Source organism: Siphateles boraxobius, unplaced genomic scaffold (assembly GCF_051911475.1).
Source record: "Siphateles boraxobius isolate OS27281-9 unplaced genomic scaffold, OSU_SipBor_1 13, whole genome shotgun sequence".
In the NCBI taxonomy this organism is placed as follows: domain Eukaryota; kingdom Metazoa; phylum Chordata; class Actinopteri; order Cypriniformes; family Leuciscidae; genus Siphateles; species Siphateles boraxobius.
This window is the reverse complement of record NW_027508733.1, coordinates 14,701,535-14,719,925: the sequence shown is the minus strand read 5'-3', so window position 1 is coordinate 14,719,925 and position 18,391 is coordinate 14,701,535. Positions and strand designations below refer to the sequence as shown.

Below are 18,391 nucleotides of genomic sequence, written 5' to 3'. Positions count from 1 at the left end.
CGCTGTAAAATCTCGCGAGAACACCTCGATAAAAGTCAACAAATGTTGGGGGAAAAAACACACAGTAAATCTATATTTTATATTTTTCCAACACTATTTCAACGAAAGCAGTCACATTTACTGCTAACTTTTTTGTTATGACTATTTTTGGCCACATTTCAATTCAGCTTTTTCAGCTACTAATATTTGGTTTAGTTTATAGATCATATTTTGTATATTGTATTTTTATATAATTATTTTAATTTATTTTATTATTATTTTATTATATAATATAAATGTACAACATAAATACTACAGTGAACTAATATCAGCCGGGAGTGTCTTCCGCATCTCTGCGTTTGATGGAGTTGCACAACCTCATGAGACTTTCCCACAACAGCGCTGACTGGAACTTCCTGAAGCAACTTCGTTTCACTTTTCATTCCTCTAAACCCCCCTTGTTTTGAGAATACCACGGCGGTTTTAATTAACAGCGTCTAGTTAAAAACACACAGATACGACACGAAGAGTGTTTTATTACAACTGTCCTATGGTTGGTAAGTTCATATTTGTTTTACTGTCGCTGCTGTTGTGCTGAACGAGCGCATGTTTTATGTTTGCGGTTGTCAAATTTTACAGATAGTGTAAAAATACATAATGTCATTTCTTAGATGTATGCAAAAATATTTGTATTCTTATTATTTACTTATTTCTATTTTGATTTAGTAATAAATTACACTAACAAATACTACCAAGGCGCTGCCATGTTTTTTGAATGTACGAATAAAGTACCATGGTATATGTCATTTGTTAGAATACTTTAATGGATGCAAACTTCAACTGGTGCAAAATGTCAATAAAAAAAAGTACTGCTGTATTCTGGAATATGCATGTGATATAATATGATGTAGCCTAATTAAATCAAATAGCTATATGAATAACGTTATGGTACCACACGGAAACATCTAAATTAACTATGAAAAATATGATTTAACATCACTGAACCAAGATAAATTTATAGCAGCAAACCTAAATGTTATCGATTAAATCAGTTAGAAATAGTTTTTTAATGTAACAGTTGCTCAAAACAGTTGCTCAAAAAAGTTTTTAATGTAACAGTCTGCTTTTAGCTATTATGCCAGCCGCAGCTGGAACCAGCTTCCAGAAGAGATCAGATGTGCTCCTACAGTAGTCACATTCAAATCCAGACTCAAAACACATCTGTTTAGCTGTGCATTTACTGAATGAGCACTGTGCCACTGTTTGTCCGACTGTTTGCACTGCATTTTATTTTATGTTTTAATTATTCTGATTTCATTTGATTATTTCTGTATTTTATCTTTTATTCTAAACTGTTTTAATTATTCTGATTTCTTTGATTATTTGAATTTCTTCTATGTAAAGCACTTTGAATTACCATTGTGTATGAAATGTGCTATATAAATAAACTTGATTTGCCTTGCCTTGCCTAGTTGCAGGTTACCACCTTTTGCAGTGCAGAGCATATATATATTTTAATATAATATACAGTATATTTAATTTATTTTGTTAATATTTGTAAAAAAAATATTTAAATATATTTACTTAAATATAGTAATATTTAAAAAAAATGTCTGAAACTAAAACTTATTGGAATGTTAATATAATATATTTAGAATGTTTTTATTAATATTTATAAAATGTTATTTTATTTAAAAAAATTATATAAATATATAAACTATTTAAAACAAATTTAGTCTAAAATTAAAACGTATTGCTGTTAATATAATATAATTACAATTAATTTTATTAATTTTTATTTCTATTTTATTAAAAAAATGTTTAAATATATTTATTTAAACATATTTACTATTTAAAACAATTTTAGTCTAAAACTTATTGTGTGATATGACATGACAAAAAACAATATATTTTTATATTAATAAATAAATACTTATTTAAAAATATAAGTATATTTTTTTAAATATATGAACTATTTAAAACTTTTTTTAGTGTGCACATTATGTGTCTAAAGATTTTAAGCTAATTTTTAGTTGTACTCGTCACTGTGAGATAACAGTACTACTGTTATGTTATTGTTCAATAAATAATAAAAAAATATAATAATTGTTTTTCTCTAAACCATGATATTGCTGTTTTTTTGGACATATACAATTACATATATTTGTACATTTAATTTGAATAACTATTTAAAATAATTGTTACCTAAACTTATTGCTTCTTTTTTTTTAACAAGCTTTCAAGATTAAAGCATGGCTTCCCTAGATGCCACTAGAAATATAAAAGAAGGTGAGTGTTAGTAAATATATTATGCAGTAAATGTATACATCATAAGTCATATTTTGAGCAACTTGCCTCATGTTACCATGGCAGCGGAGGAAGCCGCTCAACTGCTGAGTGACGCCATCAACTCCAGAGACAAAGATGAGGCCTCTAAACACCTGGATCGACTTCTGGACCTGAAACTCCCCGTGTGTGTGAAAATAAATCCAGATGCGTACTCTAAAGACAGCATCAGGTACGCCGTCAGACCGGTTCCTTCACACGAGAAACACTGAAACGCTCAGCATACGTAACCATGGTTGTGTTTGGCTTTGTGTGGCGGCAGATTGAGGGTAGGAGTGGCGGACGCCGTATCAGACGCCCACATCCCAATAACAGTGCTGGTTCCAGTCTACATGACAGTCTCAGAGCTCAAAGAAAAGGTAAAGAGTGTTAGTGATGGACCTGAGAAGGAAAACTCTTCTCTGAAACCGAAACCCAAAATAATAGATATACACTAAATGTTTAGATATATTTGTGTTCCAGATCAATAATGACTACGGCTTCCACCCGGCCCTCCAGTGCTGGGTGATCGGGAAGCGTCTCGCCCAGGACAAAGACACCCTGTATAATTATGGAGTCCGAAACCATGACGATTCGGCCTTCCTCTTCATCCGTTCAGCACAGACTGCCCAACTGAGCCGCGAACAAGAGAGAAAAGAGAAACAGGACAGACGGATTGATGGTATGGAGACTATATTTCTAATAAAAAAAAAATAACAGCTTGTATATGAAACTTAAGTTTACTGAACCACATGTCTCTCTTAATACAGGAATAATAGAGACCATCGGCCCCCGACCTCAACGCTCACCAGAGCTGCTCGCCAGAGGAGTCGATCTTCCTCATCCTCCTCCTCTACCTCCTAAACCTCAGGTATCTATCTATCCATCTATCTATCTGTAGGCTTGGAATTAAGCCTTTTCCCCGGACACCAGTTATCTTGCCAAGAAAAATCTTTATTCATATATGTCAGGACTCAGGAGAGAAGGTTGAGAAGATGTTGTATTCATGCCAGGTCTATGCTTTTCCGTGTTTCTCTGCGGTAGTACAGTGGATTGAGTTTTATACACAACTGAGTGACTTTCAACTGCCTTGTAAAGTAGAAAAACATGTTGCTTATGTTTAAAATGAAATGTATAAATTAGGGGTGTCCCCGACTAAGGATTTTCATAGTCGAATCAGAATCGTCAAGTCTTCCCTATAGTCGACTAATAGTCGAATCGTGTGTGGGGTTGGGGAGGGGCCGGGCTTTAACATTTTAAAGTCTGGATGTACAGAACATCACACAAAGATATATAAAAAATGTAGAAAAACATTTCGGATCAATACAACTAAGAAATAACATAAATAACTGCAGAAAGGCCACACTGCAGACAGGATTTGCATTTCACATGCAAATCAAATTAAATCGGCTAAATTGCCTACAGGGCGCAATATCTATGCACCGAAAAATAATCAACAATTAATTTACAGGATTAAATTAGAACAGAATATACCTTTCTAAAAAAAAAAAAAAACGAAACAAGTCTGAATCAAGTCACAAGATGCAGAACAAATGTGTGCAAAGTGCCTAAATTGCAGGGGAACATATATTCAAAACACAAGCCACAGATAGTTAAATTAGATTACCCTGAGTGGTCAATAAATAAAATAAAAAATAAAGATATTATTAAAATATCGAAAGTATAGCCAGAATGGTCAACTTTGTCTTTTTAACTGCATAAACAACAATAAACGCTGAACTCGAGTGACAGTTTATCTAAACATGTTCACAGCATCCAAAAATCAAATTAGAACCGGCTGAAATGTTTTGAAATCACTTGTACCCTACCTGATCGAGAGAGAAAAAAATGTACTCTTTCACTCTTGTCTGTGTCTCTGTGTCCATTTGAGTCTTTTCAGATTGTGTGCGCGGATAAAATACATTCTAAAACGCTTAACATGAAAAACGTTTAACGGCTTAATGTCCTAAGACAGTTATATTAAAAGATCAAATTCTAAACACACCTTATTAATAAAGCATACTGTATAGCCTACAGAAAAGCAGATGAGCCCAGTAGCCTATATTTACGCAACGCGTTTAATTAAACGCTAATTTTCCTCCCATTGAAAACCGTTATTATAAAGAAAACCAACTTGTTAACGTTGGCCTGCAGAAGTGCGATCATGGTTTTCCTGATGCTAAATTCAGTCTGGGAAAATACCCTTTCTGATGGTGTGCATCCACTCTTTAGATTTTCTTATCCCAGACATTTTTAAAGATTTAAATCCCTGTCGCCAAAACGCTCCTCATCGGTCACGTATCGAAAGTGAAACTTAAATCTGTCACGGGGTGTTTGGATGTATTCATGCACGTTAAACATATTTATTTAAAGCTTCTTCCTTTGCACATTTGTATTTACAGCATTATCATAATAGGCTCCTATATTAACGTATTGACAGAAAACCAGTAGTTCTATGTGAAATCAGACATTCAGCACCCTTATGCGAAGATTCGACTGTGAGATTGGTAGTCGAATCAGGCTCCTCCTATCGATGCATCGAATCTTCGATTGTTCGGGGTCACCCCTAGTATAAATCATGCTTACACGTGGTACAATCCACTGTCCCTCTGTGTATACATTAATGATACATTTGCATCAGTTGAAACATTCCTTTCCTTGTAAAGAACAAGTACACATTTAATATATCATCATCATCATCGGAACATCTCTGCTCAGTGAACGCGGCATTGCACACATACCTCTAAACAAAGTATACCTCTACCGGCTCCCTTCCCTGTGTCTAAATATGCTCCTTAAACACGTGTCCATGCAATCTATAGTCCAACTCGTGCATTTTAAACTTCATAAGATAATACAACTGATTATTAATACTAATAAAGAATAGTAATACAGATACAAAATATTAAATAATGAAATTATATTAAAGATAAAATTTGTCTTCACTATCTATCTATCTACCTATCTATGTGTCTGTCTATCATTCTGTCGCTCTATCTGTTGCATAATCTATCTCTATTTTTTGTTCTTATAATTCTATCGCTCAATCTGTCGCTCTATCTATCGTTTTGTTGCCCTAACAATCTGTCTATCTATCATTTTGCTGCTCTATTTACCATTCTGTCACTCTGTCTATCATTATATCACTATATCATTCTGTTGCTTTACCTATTACTAAATCACTATCTATCATTATGCCGCTCTAGCTTCCGATGTATCTCGTAATCATAATCATTGTGTTTGGTTTTATAGGTTGGCTGGTCATGTTCCGGGTGCACATTCCTGAATAAACCCACACGTCCGGGGTGCGAGATGTGCAGCACAGCGAGACCTGAGAACTATATAGTGCCGGACCTGTACCAGCCGGACCAGACAGAAACCAGGAGACTCCAGCAGGAGGAACTCGCCAGCCTGCAGTACGAGCAGGTTAGATGAGAGGACACAACATACTGGACTACCATCAAAACCACGCCACATACACTAGGTTTACACCCGTGGGACAAACTCTGAAAGTACCTAACCGTATGCCTGCATCTACAAAGCTTTACAATAGAAAACGATCAATGGATCAATGGAAAGTGAAAACAAGGAACATTTACAGAGTATTCAAACTCCTTTACTTTCCAAAGAATTTATTTTTGTAATACACTGGTTTGAAAGTGTTTAAGTGGATTCTTTTCTGTTTACTTTTAGTCAACAACAAAAAGAAAAATGCTTTTTTGTGATGCAATGATAAAAAAAAATACTGTTTTATTCATTAAAGCAAACTAATGATGCAAATTGAAGCAATTTAATTTTATACAGTCCTGAATAAAAAAATAAAATAAAATAAAAAAGAGGATTGCTATTGTATCTTTTTTTATCATGTGGATCATGTAGATCAGTTGTTTCCCTTTTATATTTACCAATAGGATAAAATGCTATATGTTAATTATATTAAAACGCATTCATAAGAAGACAAAGAAGACAAAGATATTAAAGAATACATATATTTTTATTCTAAATTATTATGCACTAATTATTAGTCACACATAAAAAAATAATAATTTTATTCTTTCCATAGGATAAATTCTTACCTTAGGATAGCATCTTTTAGGATTATGTCCACATTATGCTATTAATTCTAAAAGGAATCTTTTAGCATTTTGACACAACACATAAATAAACACACACAAACATAACACATGTGGCTGTGTCCATTCATAGTCTCTGATAGAAGAACGAGAGAAGAATTTCCAAGAACTCCTGGAAACAGATTCCCAGAGTCTGGTGGGGAACACAGATCAACTGGATTGCGCCATCTGCTTCTGCACCATCATGCCAGGAGAGGGCGCCGTGCTGAGAGAGTGCCTGCATAGTTTCTGCAGGTCATTTAAGACATTTAATTTGATACTGTAAACAGGAAGTACCACTGAAACATAGTATAAATACAACTTATGTTTATCCTACAGGGAGTGTCTGAAGGAAACTGTTCTAAACTGCACCGATGCCGAGGTCGCGTGTCCATATAGAGACGACGCTTATTCCTGTAACTGCATACTTCAAGATCGAGAAATCAAATCAGTAAGATCATTAATACTGTATCATTTAACGTTGACTTATTGCGGTTCACTTAATAAACACACCAAACTCTACTGTTTCCCACCAGCTTCTCTCTCAGGACGAGTACCAGAAGTTTCTGGAACTGAGGCTGAACATCGCAGAGTCACGCAGTGAGAACAGTTACCACTGCAAAACACCCGACTGCGCCGGCTGGTGCATCTTCGAAGATGACGTCAACGAATTCTCGTGTGACATCTGCAATGAGACTAACTGCCTCCTCTGCAAGGTGACCATCAAGTTTGTTTAGTTCAATTACAGTTTTGAAGTGCGCTACGGCGACCTAAAAGACTGTGTGTGTTTTCAAGGCTATTCACAAGGGAATGAACTGCCAGCAGTACCAGGACGACCTGCGTATACGAGCGCAGAATGACGACGCAGCCCGGCAGACCACGCAGATGCTAGATGTGGGTGGAAAACTCATTTGTTTCGAACTGTTTTTGTTCATGTTTGAAGCTATTGAAACAGCGCCCACTAGGGATGGGGATCGTTAAGAATTTCCTTGAGGGGATAGTCTGACCAAAAAGGAAATTTCTGTCATTAATTCCTCAGCCTCATGTTGTTCCAAACCCGTAAGACTTTTGTTTATTTTCGGAACAGAAATTAAGATCTTTTTGATTAAATCTGAGAGCTTTCTGTCCCTCCATTGACAGCTACGCAACTGACATTTTGATTCTTCAAAAAGTTCATAAAGAGATCTTAAAACTAATCCATATGAATTATGCGGTTTAGTCCGAATTTTCTGAAGAGACACGATCGCTATATTTGATGAACAGATTGAATTTAGGCTTTTATTCACATAAATAAATGTAAAATTATCATCTATTATTAATAAATTGAAATCAGACTACTTTGGCTGCGATGTATGTGTATAATCCGCTAAAAAGAGCTGATTCGCAAAAGTCATTTGTGGTCTCAAAATGGTCGTGCTGGGTGGGTGTTTGATTCAATAAAATTAACTGATTTATAAGATTCACTTGTTCAGGAATCAGACTACGCTGGTCGTGCTATATGTGTTTGGTTCACTAAAAAGTAGATTCATAAGAGTAATTTGTTTGGGAATTAGACTACATTGTTTGTGCTGAATGTGTTTGATTCACTGAAAAGAGATGATTCATAAGAGCCACTCGTTTAGGAATCAGACTACATTGCTTGCACTATGTATTTGATTCACTAAAAAGAACCAATTCATAAGAGTAATTTATTTGTTCGGGATTTGGATTACATTAGTTGTGCAGTGTATTTCTGAAAAAGAAAAAATAATTAACGTTAAAATGTTCGTTACCTGTCAACCGGTTTCCATTCCAGCAACTCTTGAAGAACGGCGAGGCGATGAACTGTCCAAAATGTCAGGTGATCGTCCAGAAGAAAGACGGCTGTGACTGGATCTCATGTCTGATGTGTAAAACTGAGATCTGCTGGGTGACTAAACAAGCCCGATGGGGACCAAAGGTCGGTCACCAAACTACATGATTCATTCGTTCAGTGATTCACAAGCATCAGATATAGTTAACCTAGACCTGGTTTTAAATCTTCAGGGTACCGGAGACACATCGGGTGGTTGCAGATGTCGAGTCAATGGAGTCCTCTGCCATCCGCAGTGCCAGAACTGCCACTGAACACTGGCGGCATATCTGAACGAACAAAAACCTGCGCTACAGTAACACAACACTTATGAAACGCCTTAAAATAATCCAGGTGAGGGTAATGTGCCACAGTTGTGGTTGTCCCTTTAAAACGTTCGCTTTCTCTAGTCATATGACTGGCACATCAATCAGATTCAACGACATGTTACAGGACTAAAGATGCAGAACGTGTTTACAAAATTAAAAGTAACTGAGCATTTATAGGATGAAAAAAGTGACATTTTTAAAAATGCTTTAAACTGTCTTTAATCACTACTATTTTCTGGTGACATGATGCTCTGGGACTTTGTGCAATGCTATTGTAAGAGAAAAGACTTATTATTGTTGTATCTTGATTTTTGTATGAGGTGATTTTTTGTTGTAAAATCGTAGTAGAATATGCAATATGGCATGAAGGAATAAATCAAACTGTTAAAGAAAAAAAACACGACACATTGAAGATTAACTTAAATGCACAACAAATGCATAAAATGGAGTGGATTGTAATCAAATTATATATATAAAAAAAGAAAACCCCTCAATTTTTCAAATATATCATAAATAAAAATTGTAATATCATTTTCAGAATACAGGTTTCTCCTCATATTCCTATTTTTATTTTTAAACATTTCGAAGCATTATCATTCTGTTCTCTTTTGTTTACAATAGATTCAATAAAGCTGTTTTACAAAAAAAAATGGAGCCAATTCAAATGATTTTTTGAATAAATTACCTTTAAATAATATGTTGAATTTAACAAATGAACAAATCTCTTTTACACAGATCGGTTTACTTTTCTTTTTATTGAAACATATTTAGCCACATGGTCAAATGTGAGACATTAACTTAAGCGAACCAGAGACAACTTATAACAATCTCTCAATGTGCAAACAAATAAGAAAGAAGCATGTTCTTTAGTGCAAAATTAATGCAAAATCAAAGCAGTGATTATGTTGTCATAAACAGTAGTATTGTGTGGATGGCAGAATGTTATTTAAATAAATCATGATTCAGCAATATAATAATATTGGAAAATATCCACTTGGATGTTACTCTAAGCTTCGATGTTGTTAATTGGAAACGATCAGTTGTGAACAGCATTTAAAGAATAAAATTAACAATGTGCCATGATTCAACACTAACCTGGAGTTACATTACAGAAACTACTTTAAGTATTTCACGTTTATCATTTACACACTCCAGAATATTTCAAGTTTGTTGATCAGCTGAAGTTACTGAGAAGTGGTTTCAATTCCAGCTCTGAGATTCATGAAAACTGTACGTTATGTACCAAGATTAGCACTTATCACAAAAAAAAAATACTGCAATTAAGGTGATTTGGAGAAGAAAAACTGAAATGTAGTGAACAAAAATAACTTCAAAAACATTAACAGAGAAATTGTGAACATAATAAAATGACTCTTCATTCACTGCTGTTTTATAATTACTTCTTAACTAAGATTTTACGTACACAGAACTAATTCGATTTCTGCCAATAAGGGGCCCTGAACCAAATAAATTGCTAATTCTATGAACAGGGGCTCTAAAATATTTTGGTCTCAATAGATATATATATTTTTAAATAAAACACATAGCAGCTCAATCATGAAACACAAGTAAAGCAAATTTCTGCATAGGTAATTTGTAATGTAATTTTTAGGTAAGTTTACATAAGAATGACTTTACAAACTATGTATTTCAACAGTTTTTGATTGAATGTTGTTTCTGTACATGAATTCCCAACAAAAATTCCCTTATTATGTACATAGTTCATAAAAGAATTCTTAAGTAAATTGTTACAGTGAATTTAGTCTGGAATTTTACGTAAAAACTTATGTATCCGTAAATATTAGTTTGTACATGAATTTTAAAACAAAAACAAAAACTATCATTACTAAATTGCTACAATCAATTCAGTCACAGTTTACCTAAAATTGTATTACGAGCAAAGTACATGAATATGTACATAGCTCGTAAAATCATCCTTATGTAAATTTTTGCATTGAATTGAATGCAACAATTTAGCAATTACAGTTTACTTTTGTTTTAAAACTTCATTTACATTGTTCGTAAAAAAAATCTATGTAAATTGTCACACTGAATTGAATTCAACAATGTAATGATAGTTTAAGTGAGATTTTGTTTTGAAATTCACATGTAAAACAACATGAATATTGTATGTAACAACGTTGTCGCATTTAAGCGAATGCGACAATTTAAATAACCGTCTACATAATGATTGGGATTAAATTCATGCACAAAAACAAAAATGTACATTGTTTGTCAAGGTATTCTTATGTAAATTTTCGCATTGAATTGAATGAGACAATTTAAGTAAAAATAGCTTGACAATCAATGTACATTTGGTTGTTTTAGATGAATTTCAAATGTATATACATTTCTTAAACAAAAACAAACTATTATTACTAAATTACTGCATTCGATTAAAATTTTTCATAAACATTGGTTTACGATCAGTGTATGTGAACTTTCGAAAATGAAATTTATTACAAAAACTTATTACAAAATTGTTTTTTTCAATTCAATGTTGCAATTGACAAACATTTATTTACGAACAACATATGAGAATTTTGAAAAAGAAAAACTAATTACAAAATTGTTTTCAATTTAATTTGACAATTTACATAAAAATTGTTTTATGAACAATGTACTTGAATGCCGTTTTTGCACATGAATTTCAATTATTCGATTAAACGCATTCTTATGTAAAAAGACTCACAAAAAGAATGTCTCTACAAATGATTTACACAAAAATATGCACAGATTGTGTTTCATGAATGAGCCGTGGAGTGTACATACCTCTACTGTACATTTATCTCGACACAATGATTGACGTTCTTGTGGATCCAGGAAACATTTTCCTTTCATTTCAGACTCTAGGAAAAAAAACTTGTTAAATTAGAATAACCATACGCACAATATTTTATTCATTAGTCTGACTCGTATATAAATACTTTTTAAAAAAAAGGCGAAATAACAAACATTCAGTCCTCAAATTGAGACGCTGTTGTTCTGTGCTGTCGATTGGCTCCTTCACGGGAAGAGTAAGTCTAGCTTAGGAGCCCATTCCAGGGCAGAGTTTACCACGGCTAAAGCCGCGGCCCCCAACGCCACAGTCAAACCCATGACCGCTAGCCTCATGAAGCGCCGTCCCGTGGTTTGCACGACCGCTACGGTGCTGCGCTGGCCCTCCAGTGTGCGCTTCTGCTGCTCCATCCGTCTCTGCCGGAGAACCGTGTCCGGGCGCTGCTGCGTCGACGCCAACTCAAAGTCTTTGAAGGTGGAGACGGCGGTTCTGGACAGAGAGAATGGTTTGTGAGATATTTGTTGCTGTGAGAAACCCCTTCAGAGCAAGGCTGATAGACTCACTGCTGACTGCGCTCTCTGGCCAGCTCAGACGGAGGGAACTGAACGAACAGATCTCCCGCGCGGCTGATCAGAGTCTCGTACGGCAGGTCCTGTGGGATACGGGACAGGAGATGGTGCATCATGGCCATGTCACACTCACAGTCCAGTACCTCGTCTTCTCGATGCAGCACGATCTGCAGGAAGAAGACAACGCTAGATACCAGTAGATTTACACAGGACACCAGGACAACCAATAAATGTGATATAATTTCTTTGCTGTTGTGTTTGGAGTTTTAATGGTAGTATTAATATACTTATATAAAAATGTACTTTAAAAATTAACTAGTAATGTTTAATAAGACTAATTTTTTTTAAATTACAATAATAACAATTAGATTTTTACTATATTAAATACAATACAATATGTGATAGATACAATAATGAGAAATAAGATTTTTTTTCATCATGGTAATGACAATCTATGTTACATTAATGAGAATGTTTTTTTTTTGCTTTTTATTATGGTAATGACTTTTCATATTAAATAATATCCCATTTTATGTAATGTAATGACAATGAGACTTTTGCTTTTTTATGTTTTTCAAAATATTAAATAATATAAAATTGCATTATGGTAATGACTATTGGATTTAATTAAAAAAATATATATATAATTACATTATGGTAATGACTTAGATTTAAAAAAAATAATTAATATCCAGCTTTATGGCAGGTAATGACAATGAGATTTTTTGTATTATGTTAATAAATATTTTTTTAAATGCTAAATATTCCATTTTATGTCACGTAATCACAATGAGATTTTTAAAATGTTAAATAACGATGATTTTATTTTGCATTATGCTACTGACAATGATTTAAAATTTTAAAATTATATCTTGTTAATGTTATGGTAATGCCAATGCTTTTTAAAATATGAAATAATACCTTGTTTTATGTCACGGTAATGATGAGAATTGTCTGCCCTTTACATTAAAGAAATTTTATTTAACTTTTTTTTACATTACAGTAGGCTACTAACAATGAGGTGGAAAACAAAATAATAATAATCAAATTGTCACAATGCACAAAATATTAATGGTCCTAAGAATAGGCTTAATTTTTTTAATGCAATATTTTTTCTTTTTCTTTTTTAAACCTACTCTATAGTCTATTAGTATTTAGTTACCATACATCAAAACTCCATGTTTGGATGTCTAGGAAGACTGCATATTCGGAACATAGTACTTAATTGTTCAACAGACAAATAGTCACGACATGAGAGAATGTGTCAATTATTTATTCAGACTCAACAACACAGCCTAAAAATAGCTGCTAATGCGGTGGCAGTGAAACTGCTGACCCACTTCTGCTGAATATCAGAAACCAGAGATGGTTTTGATGATGACAAAGAGTCAAACAAACGCAAACGTACCACAGCAGCAAAGTATATAGGCATGAGAGGATGGCAGGCCAGGAAGAAATCGTACAACCGGACCACGTGGCGGAAATCTGACAGCACGTGTCCGAACCAGGTGATGAGCCAGCTGAGGGCGAAAATCGTGCCCACTTCAGCTCTGTTGAGAAAATAAAGATGCTTATCTCAAACTACCCAAGAGAATAAAGAACATCGCTCATCATTCTTTCACATGTTACATAATGACCAAACAGGATCAATCAAACCATTGTGCTTCAACACAAACATGCAAAGCAAACATAAAAAGCAAACAAAAAGGGGCGTCTACTCACTGCTGCATGAAGTCATACACTTCAGGGTTCACTCTCTCGATGATGGGCATCAGGTAGTTCAAGATGTGTTTGGTGTTGTCCATAGTGGGGTCCATAAAGTCCCTGAAATGCAAGTTAGATGCATGAAAAATATATACTTAGACATTAAAACAAAAATGGTAACACTTTACAATCAAGTTTCATTAGTTAACTACTTTAGTTAACATGAACAAAGACTGAACAATACTTTTACAGTATTTATTAATCTTTGCTAATGTTAATTTCGACATTTACTAATATATTATTAAAATCAAATTATTAAATATTTGTTAACACACTGTGAACTAACATGAACAATCAATGAATAATTATATTTGTATTAACTAACATTAACAAAGAATAATAACTACTGTAATAAATGTATTGCTTATTGTTAGTTCATGTTAGTTAATACATTAACTAATGTTCACTAATGAACCTTATTGTAAAGTGTTACCAAAAAAAGTTGTTTTAAGAAGATGTTTTACCTTACTACAATACCGCAACTGAAGTAATTAAATATTTTGTTCCCTTTATTTTCAGCATAAATTAGGGCACATTCAAGAAATGTATAAACAAAAGATGTATATTAATATTTTAAAGTTTAAATAATAATATGAATACACTTTTCACTGAGAATGAATTTTTTTTTGTAGGAGGGAATTGAGCTTGATTATCTTTGACAGAAATAAAAGTACAAATGAATATTTTCAAATGTAAATAATAATGAATATAATTCACTTATTTAATAACAATAATGATAATACATTTTTACATTAATGATGACAATGAGATTTTAATGTAACATTTAAAAAATAATGAATATATTTAAATTATATTTAACAAAATATATTTAGCCAATATTTAAGAATACATTAATAATAATAATAATATTTTCACATTAAAGTTTTAATAATTAATTTTTTGTTAGAGGGAATTGCACTTAATTATATTGAACAATATCAGAATGCAAAACAATTGGCAAAAAAAGAAGAAAAGAAATTATATATATATACACACACTCACCTAAAGGATTATTAGGAACACCTGTTCAATTTCTCATTAATGCAATTATCCAATCAACCAATCACATGGCAGTTGCTTCAATGCATTTAGGGGTGTGGTCCTGGTCAAGACAATCTCCTGAACTCCAAACTGAATGTCAGAATGGGAAAGAAAGGTGATTTAAGCAATTTTGAGCGTGGCATGGTTGTTGGTGCCAGACGGGCCGGTCTGAGTATTTCACAATCTATTCAGTTACTGGGATTTTCACACACAACCATTTCTAGGGTTTACAAAGAAAGGTGTGAAAAGGGAAAAGTATGCGGCAGTCCTGTGGGCGAAGATGCCTTGTTGATGCTAGAGGTCAGAGGAGAATGGGCCGACTGATTCAAGCTGATAGTAGAGCAACTTTGACTCAAATAACCACTCGTTACAACCGAGGTATGCAGCAAAGCATTTGTGAAGCCACAACACGCACAACCTTGAGGCGAATGGGCTACAACAGCAGAAGACCCCACCGGGTACCACTCATCTCCACTACAAATAGGAAAAGGAGGCTACAATTTGCAAGAGCTCACCAAAATTGGACAGTTGAAGACTGGAAAAATGTTGCCTGGTTTGATGAGTCTCGATTTCTGTTGAGACATTCAGATGGTAGAGTAAGAATTTGGCGTAAACAGAATGAGAACATGGATCCATCATGCCTTGTTACCACTGTGCAGGCTGGTGGTGGTGGTGTAATGGTGTGGGGGATGTTTTCTTGGCACACTTTAAGCCCCTTAGTGCCAATTGGGCATTATTTAAATGCCACGGCCTACCTGAGCATTGTTTCTGACCATGTCCATCCCTTTATGGCCACCATGTACCCATCCTCTGATGGCTACTTCCAGCAGGATAATGCACCATGTCACAAAGCTCGATTCATTTCAAATTGGTTTCTTGAACATGACAATGAGTTCACTGTACTAAAGTGGCCCCCACAGTCACCAGATATCAACCCAATAGAGCATCTTTGGGATGTGGTGGAACGGGAGCTTCGTGCCCTGGATGTGAATCCCACAAATCTCTATCAACTGCAAGATGCAATCCTATCAATATGGGCCAACATTTCTAAAGAATGCTTTCAGCACCTTGTTGAATCAATGCCACGTAGAATTAAGGCAGTTCTGAAGGCGAAAGGGGGTCAAACACAGTTTTAGTATGGTGTTCCTAATAATCCTTTAGGTGAGTGTATATATGTCCTATACAGGTTCTGGACCTATTTCTCTTCTGTTGCTGGCCCACCTGAGATGGTGAGTGGAGAGTTTCTCCACCAGGGCAGTGGCTAGTCTTTCCCCGAGCACCAGCAGGAAGGTCACCACAATGTCATGGTAACCCTGATAATAGTGCAGCTGAGGGTTTTTCACGAGCACCCGCAGAATAATATCAGTCAGCTCCTCCTGAAGACCCTCCCGCTGCTCGTCTGGCATCCCTGCGTCCATTAAACATATTAAAGCAGTTTAGACATGCACAGAGACCAGCTCCAGATCCAGAAGCAGCAGCGCTGGTCCCTTCAGCTCACCTGGAGGGAAGCGTCTAAGGGATCTCTGGACGTCCAGAAGCACTTGGTTGAAGTCCTTGTTGTTGTCTCGATCGACCGTCTCTGAAGATTGAAAACTTGATTTACATCTGCAAGGCTTTTAGAAAGTCAATTCCCTCGGATGTCCTAAGTGATCGGTCTTACCTAGTTGCTCAGGTATGTTGTCTACAGACACGTTGAGCAGTCTGGGCCACACCTGCCGGCGGATCTCATCGGTCAGAAGACCTCCTTCACTGATGGCCATGCGCCTCAGAGCGGGCACATCCACGGGCGTCACGTTCAGGGCCTGCGTGATCTCCGCCATCTTCCTCTTCCGACGGGACTCGCCATCTGCAAACATGAAGACTGGACTCAGTGGCTGAATACTGGGCTTCCTCCTACAGCACTTATTGTGCTTCAGCAGACAAGTATACTGGAAATGAACAAGTTGACAAAGATCTTTACCCTTTCTCCTTCTTTTGCGCAAGTCTTTTTGACACAACAGCCATTCCCAGAGGGACAGTAAGATTAAAAGGCTTGATATTGTCTTGAATGGAAACTATTTTAGTCTGACTCACAAAATACAGTCACGTCCCAAACATATGAAGCAGTTTGCTTTTGTAAAACAGATTTTTAGAGTGCATAGTCTATTATGCCACACGTTTGGGTATGATGATTTATGTATTCTGAAGATATTTCAATAATGTAATGAATAGGTACTAATAATGAGCACAAGGCCTGTAAACACAAAATAGAAGTCACAGGACACTCCCACAGAAAAAAACAATTAGATGTATTTAAAGGATTATGAGGCAGAAACAAATTATTAACACACCCAAAGAAAATAATATTTTTTTTATATACAGTAATCAACATTTGAAGTGGATCAAAACCTTTCATCGAAGTTATACATGAATTTTGAACATGACTCCCTTTCTTGTCTTAGGACAACTTTGATGAACTTATTTGATCCACTTCAAACGTTGACTAGTGTGTGTGTGTGTGTGTGTGTGTGTGTATATACATATATATACACTAAAATATGCTTATATCAATCAGACACACATATGTATAATTCATATATCAACATATTTATGCATTGATCCATGTCTATAGATAGACAGTATGATAGATAGACAGTATTATATAGATAGATAGATAGATAGATGGATGGATAGATAGATAGAGCGACAGTATGTTAGATAGATAGTGATGGATAGATCGAAAGAGCGACAGTATAGATAGATGGATAGATAAAACAACAGTATGATAGATAGATAATGCATTTCCAAATTCCCATATTTTCTATCTCATAACGTAAATACAAACCTCTAAGATTAGTTTAGTAAAAACTGTAATATTGAAACGAGCATTCATCTTTTATCGACAGTTAAAACAGTAAAAGCTCCCATCATGTCATAAATGAACACACTTTAATAAAACACACCTTGTTTTCCGAGTCCATTAAGCGAGGAAGAAGCTCCGACACTGCGTGATTTTTTCATCCTGTCGCTAATGTCTGTCCTTTTCCTCGGGTTCAAGTCCAGCTACATCATTTTATTTCAATGCAATGCGAACAGCTGATGTTTTTTTTCTTTAGCTTGACAGCTAACTTAACCTACAGGCCACATCATCTCGTTAGCTGTATAAACGCATGTCAAATGAAAAGCATGTGTCTCTCCGGTCTCTTTTACTCATGTCAAGGGTTTTAAATCAGTGCCTTCCGCCGAACCGAACCGGGACCTCGGAGTCTCTTTTGTGTCATTTCATGATGTGAATCGCTTCTGAAGCTCCAGCTGTAGTATCATCTGGGTTAATGTTTACGTGTGAGTGAAGGATTATGGGAGTTGTTGTTTTATTGGGAAAAGGCGGCGTCCAAGCGATCATTCAAAATAAAAGTCAGAGATAATAAAAACTAAAAACTAAAAAAAAATCGTGTTGTCCTACCTCCTAGAAATTGGCTGTAACAAGCTTGGAAATACAGGTTCATTAAAAAACAGAATGAATTTATTATGTACACATTTCATTGTTTAAATAAATACAGAAATAAAGCCATATACGTTTGTATCACTCATATAAGAACAGTCACCGCTAGTAGGTCAGCTGTTAGGTCTCTGTGATTTAAAAAAAAAAGTTTAAAGAAACCTTTATTTTGAAATGTCATTTT

The 18,391-nt window shown here is 34.9% G+C and overlaps 2 protein-coding genes across 4 annotated transcripts; one reads left to right on the top strand and one right to left on the bottom strand.

The window, feature by feature from the left end:
* The first annotated feature begins 313 nt into the window (after positions 1-313).
* Positions 314-9,226, top strand: rbck1 (RanBP-type and C3HC4-type zinc finger containing 1). Of its 2 annotated transcripts, none has more exons than XM_077225572.1 (13): positions 314-536; positions 2,216-2,268; positions 2,353-2,497; positions 2,588-2,684; positions 2,788-2,986; positions 3,075-3,175; positions 5,557-5,730; positions 6,511-6,671; positions 6,756-6,867; positions 6,953-7,132; positions 7,212-7,310; positions 8,212-8,355; positions 8,442-9,226. In XM_077225572.1, the coding sequence occupies exons 2-13, from the start codon at positions 2,232-2,234 to the stop codon at positions 8,520-8,522; spliced, it is 1,530 nt and encodes a 509-aa protein (XP_077081687.1). In that variant the 5' UTR covers positions 314-536; positions 2,216-2,231; the 3' UTR covers positions 8,523-9,226. The 2 variants fall into 2 exon arrangements, with proteins under 2 accessions (XP_077081687.1, XP_077081688.1); XM_077225573.1 differs by having other exon boundaries at positions 340-532.
* An 86-nt stretch (positions 9,227-9,312) lies between these two features.
* On the bottom strand, positions 9,313-18,116 carry tbc1d20 (TBC1 domain family, member 20). Of its 2 annotated transcripts, XR_013203174.1 has the most exons (9): positions 17,672-18,116; positions 16,390-16,575; positions 16,228-16,308; positions 15,951-16,137; positions 13,647-13,748; positions 13,333-13,474; positions 11,919-12,091; positions 11,532-11,844; positions 9,313-11,425 (listed from the first exon to the last, which is right to left on the bottom strand). XR_013203174.1 is itself a non-coding variant. In XM_077225597.1 (8 exons), the coding sequence occupies exons 1-8, from the start codon at positions 17,727-17,729 to the stop codon at positions 11,583-11,585; spliced, it is 1,191 nt and encodes a 396-aa protein (XP_077081712.1). In that variant the 5' UTR covers positions 17,730-18,116; the 3' UTR covers positions 9,313-11,582. The 2 variants fall into 2 exon arrangements, 1 of the variants encoding a protein (XP_077081712.1); XM_077225597.1 differs by having other exon boundaries at positions 9,313-11,844.
* Positions 18,117-18,391: the final 275 nt, after the last annotated feature.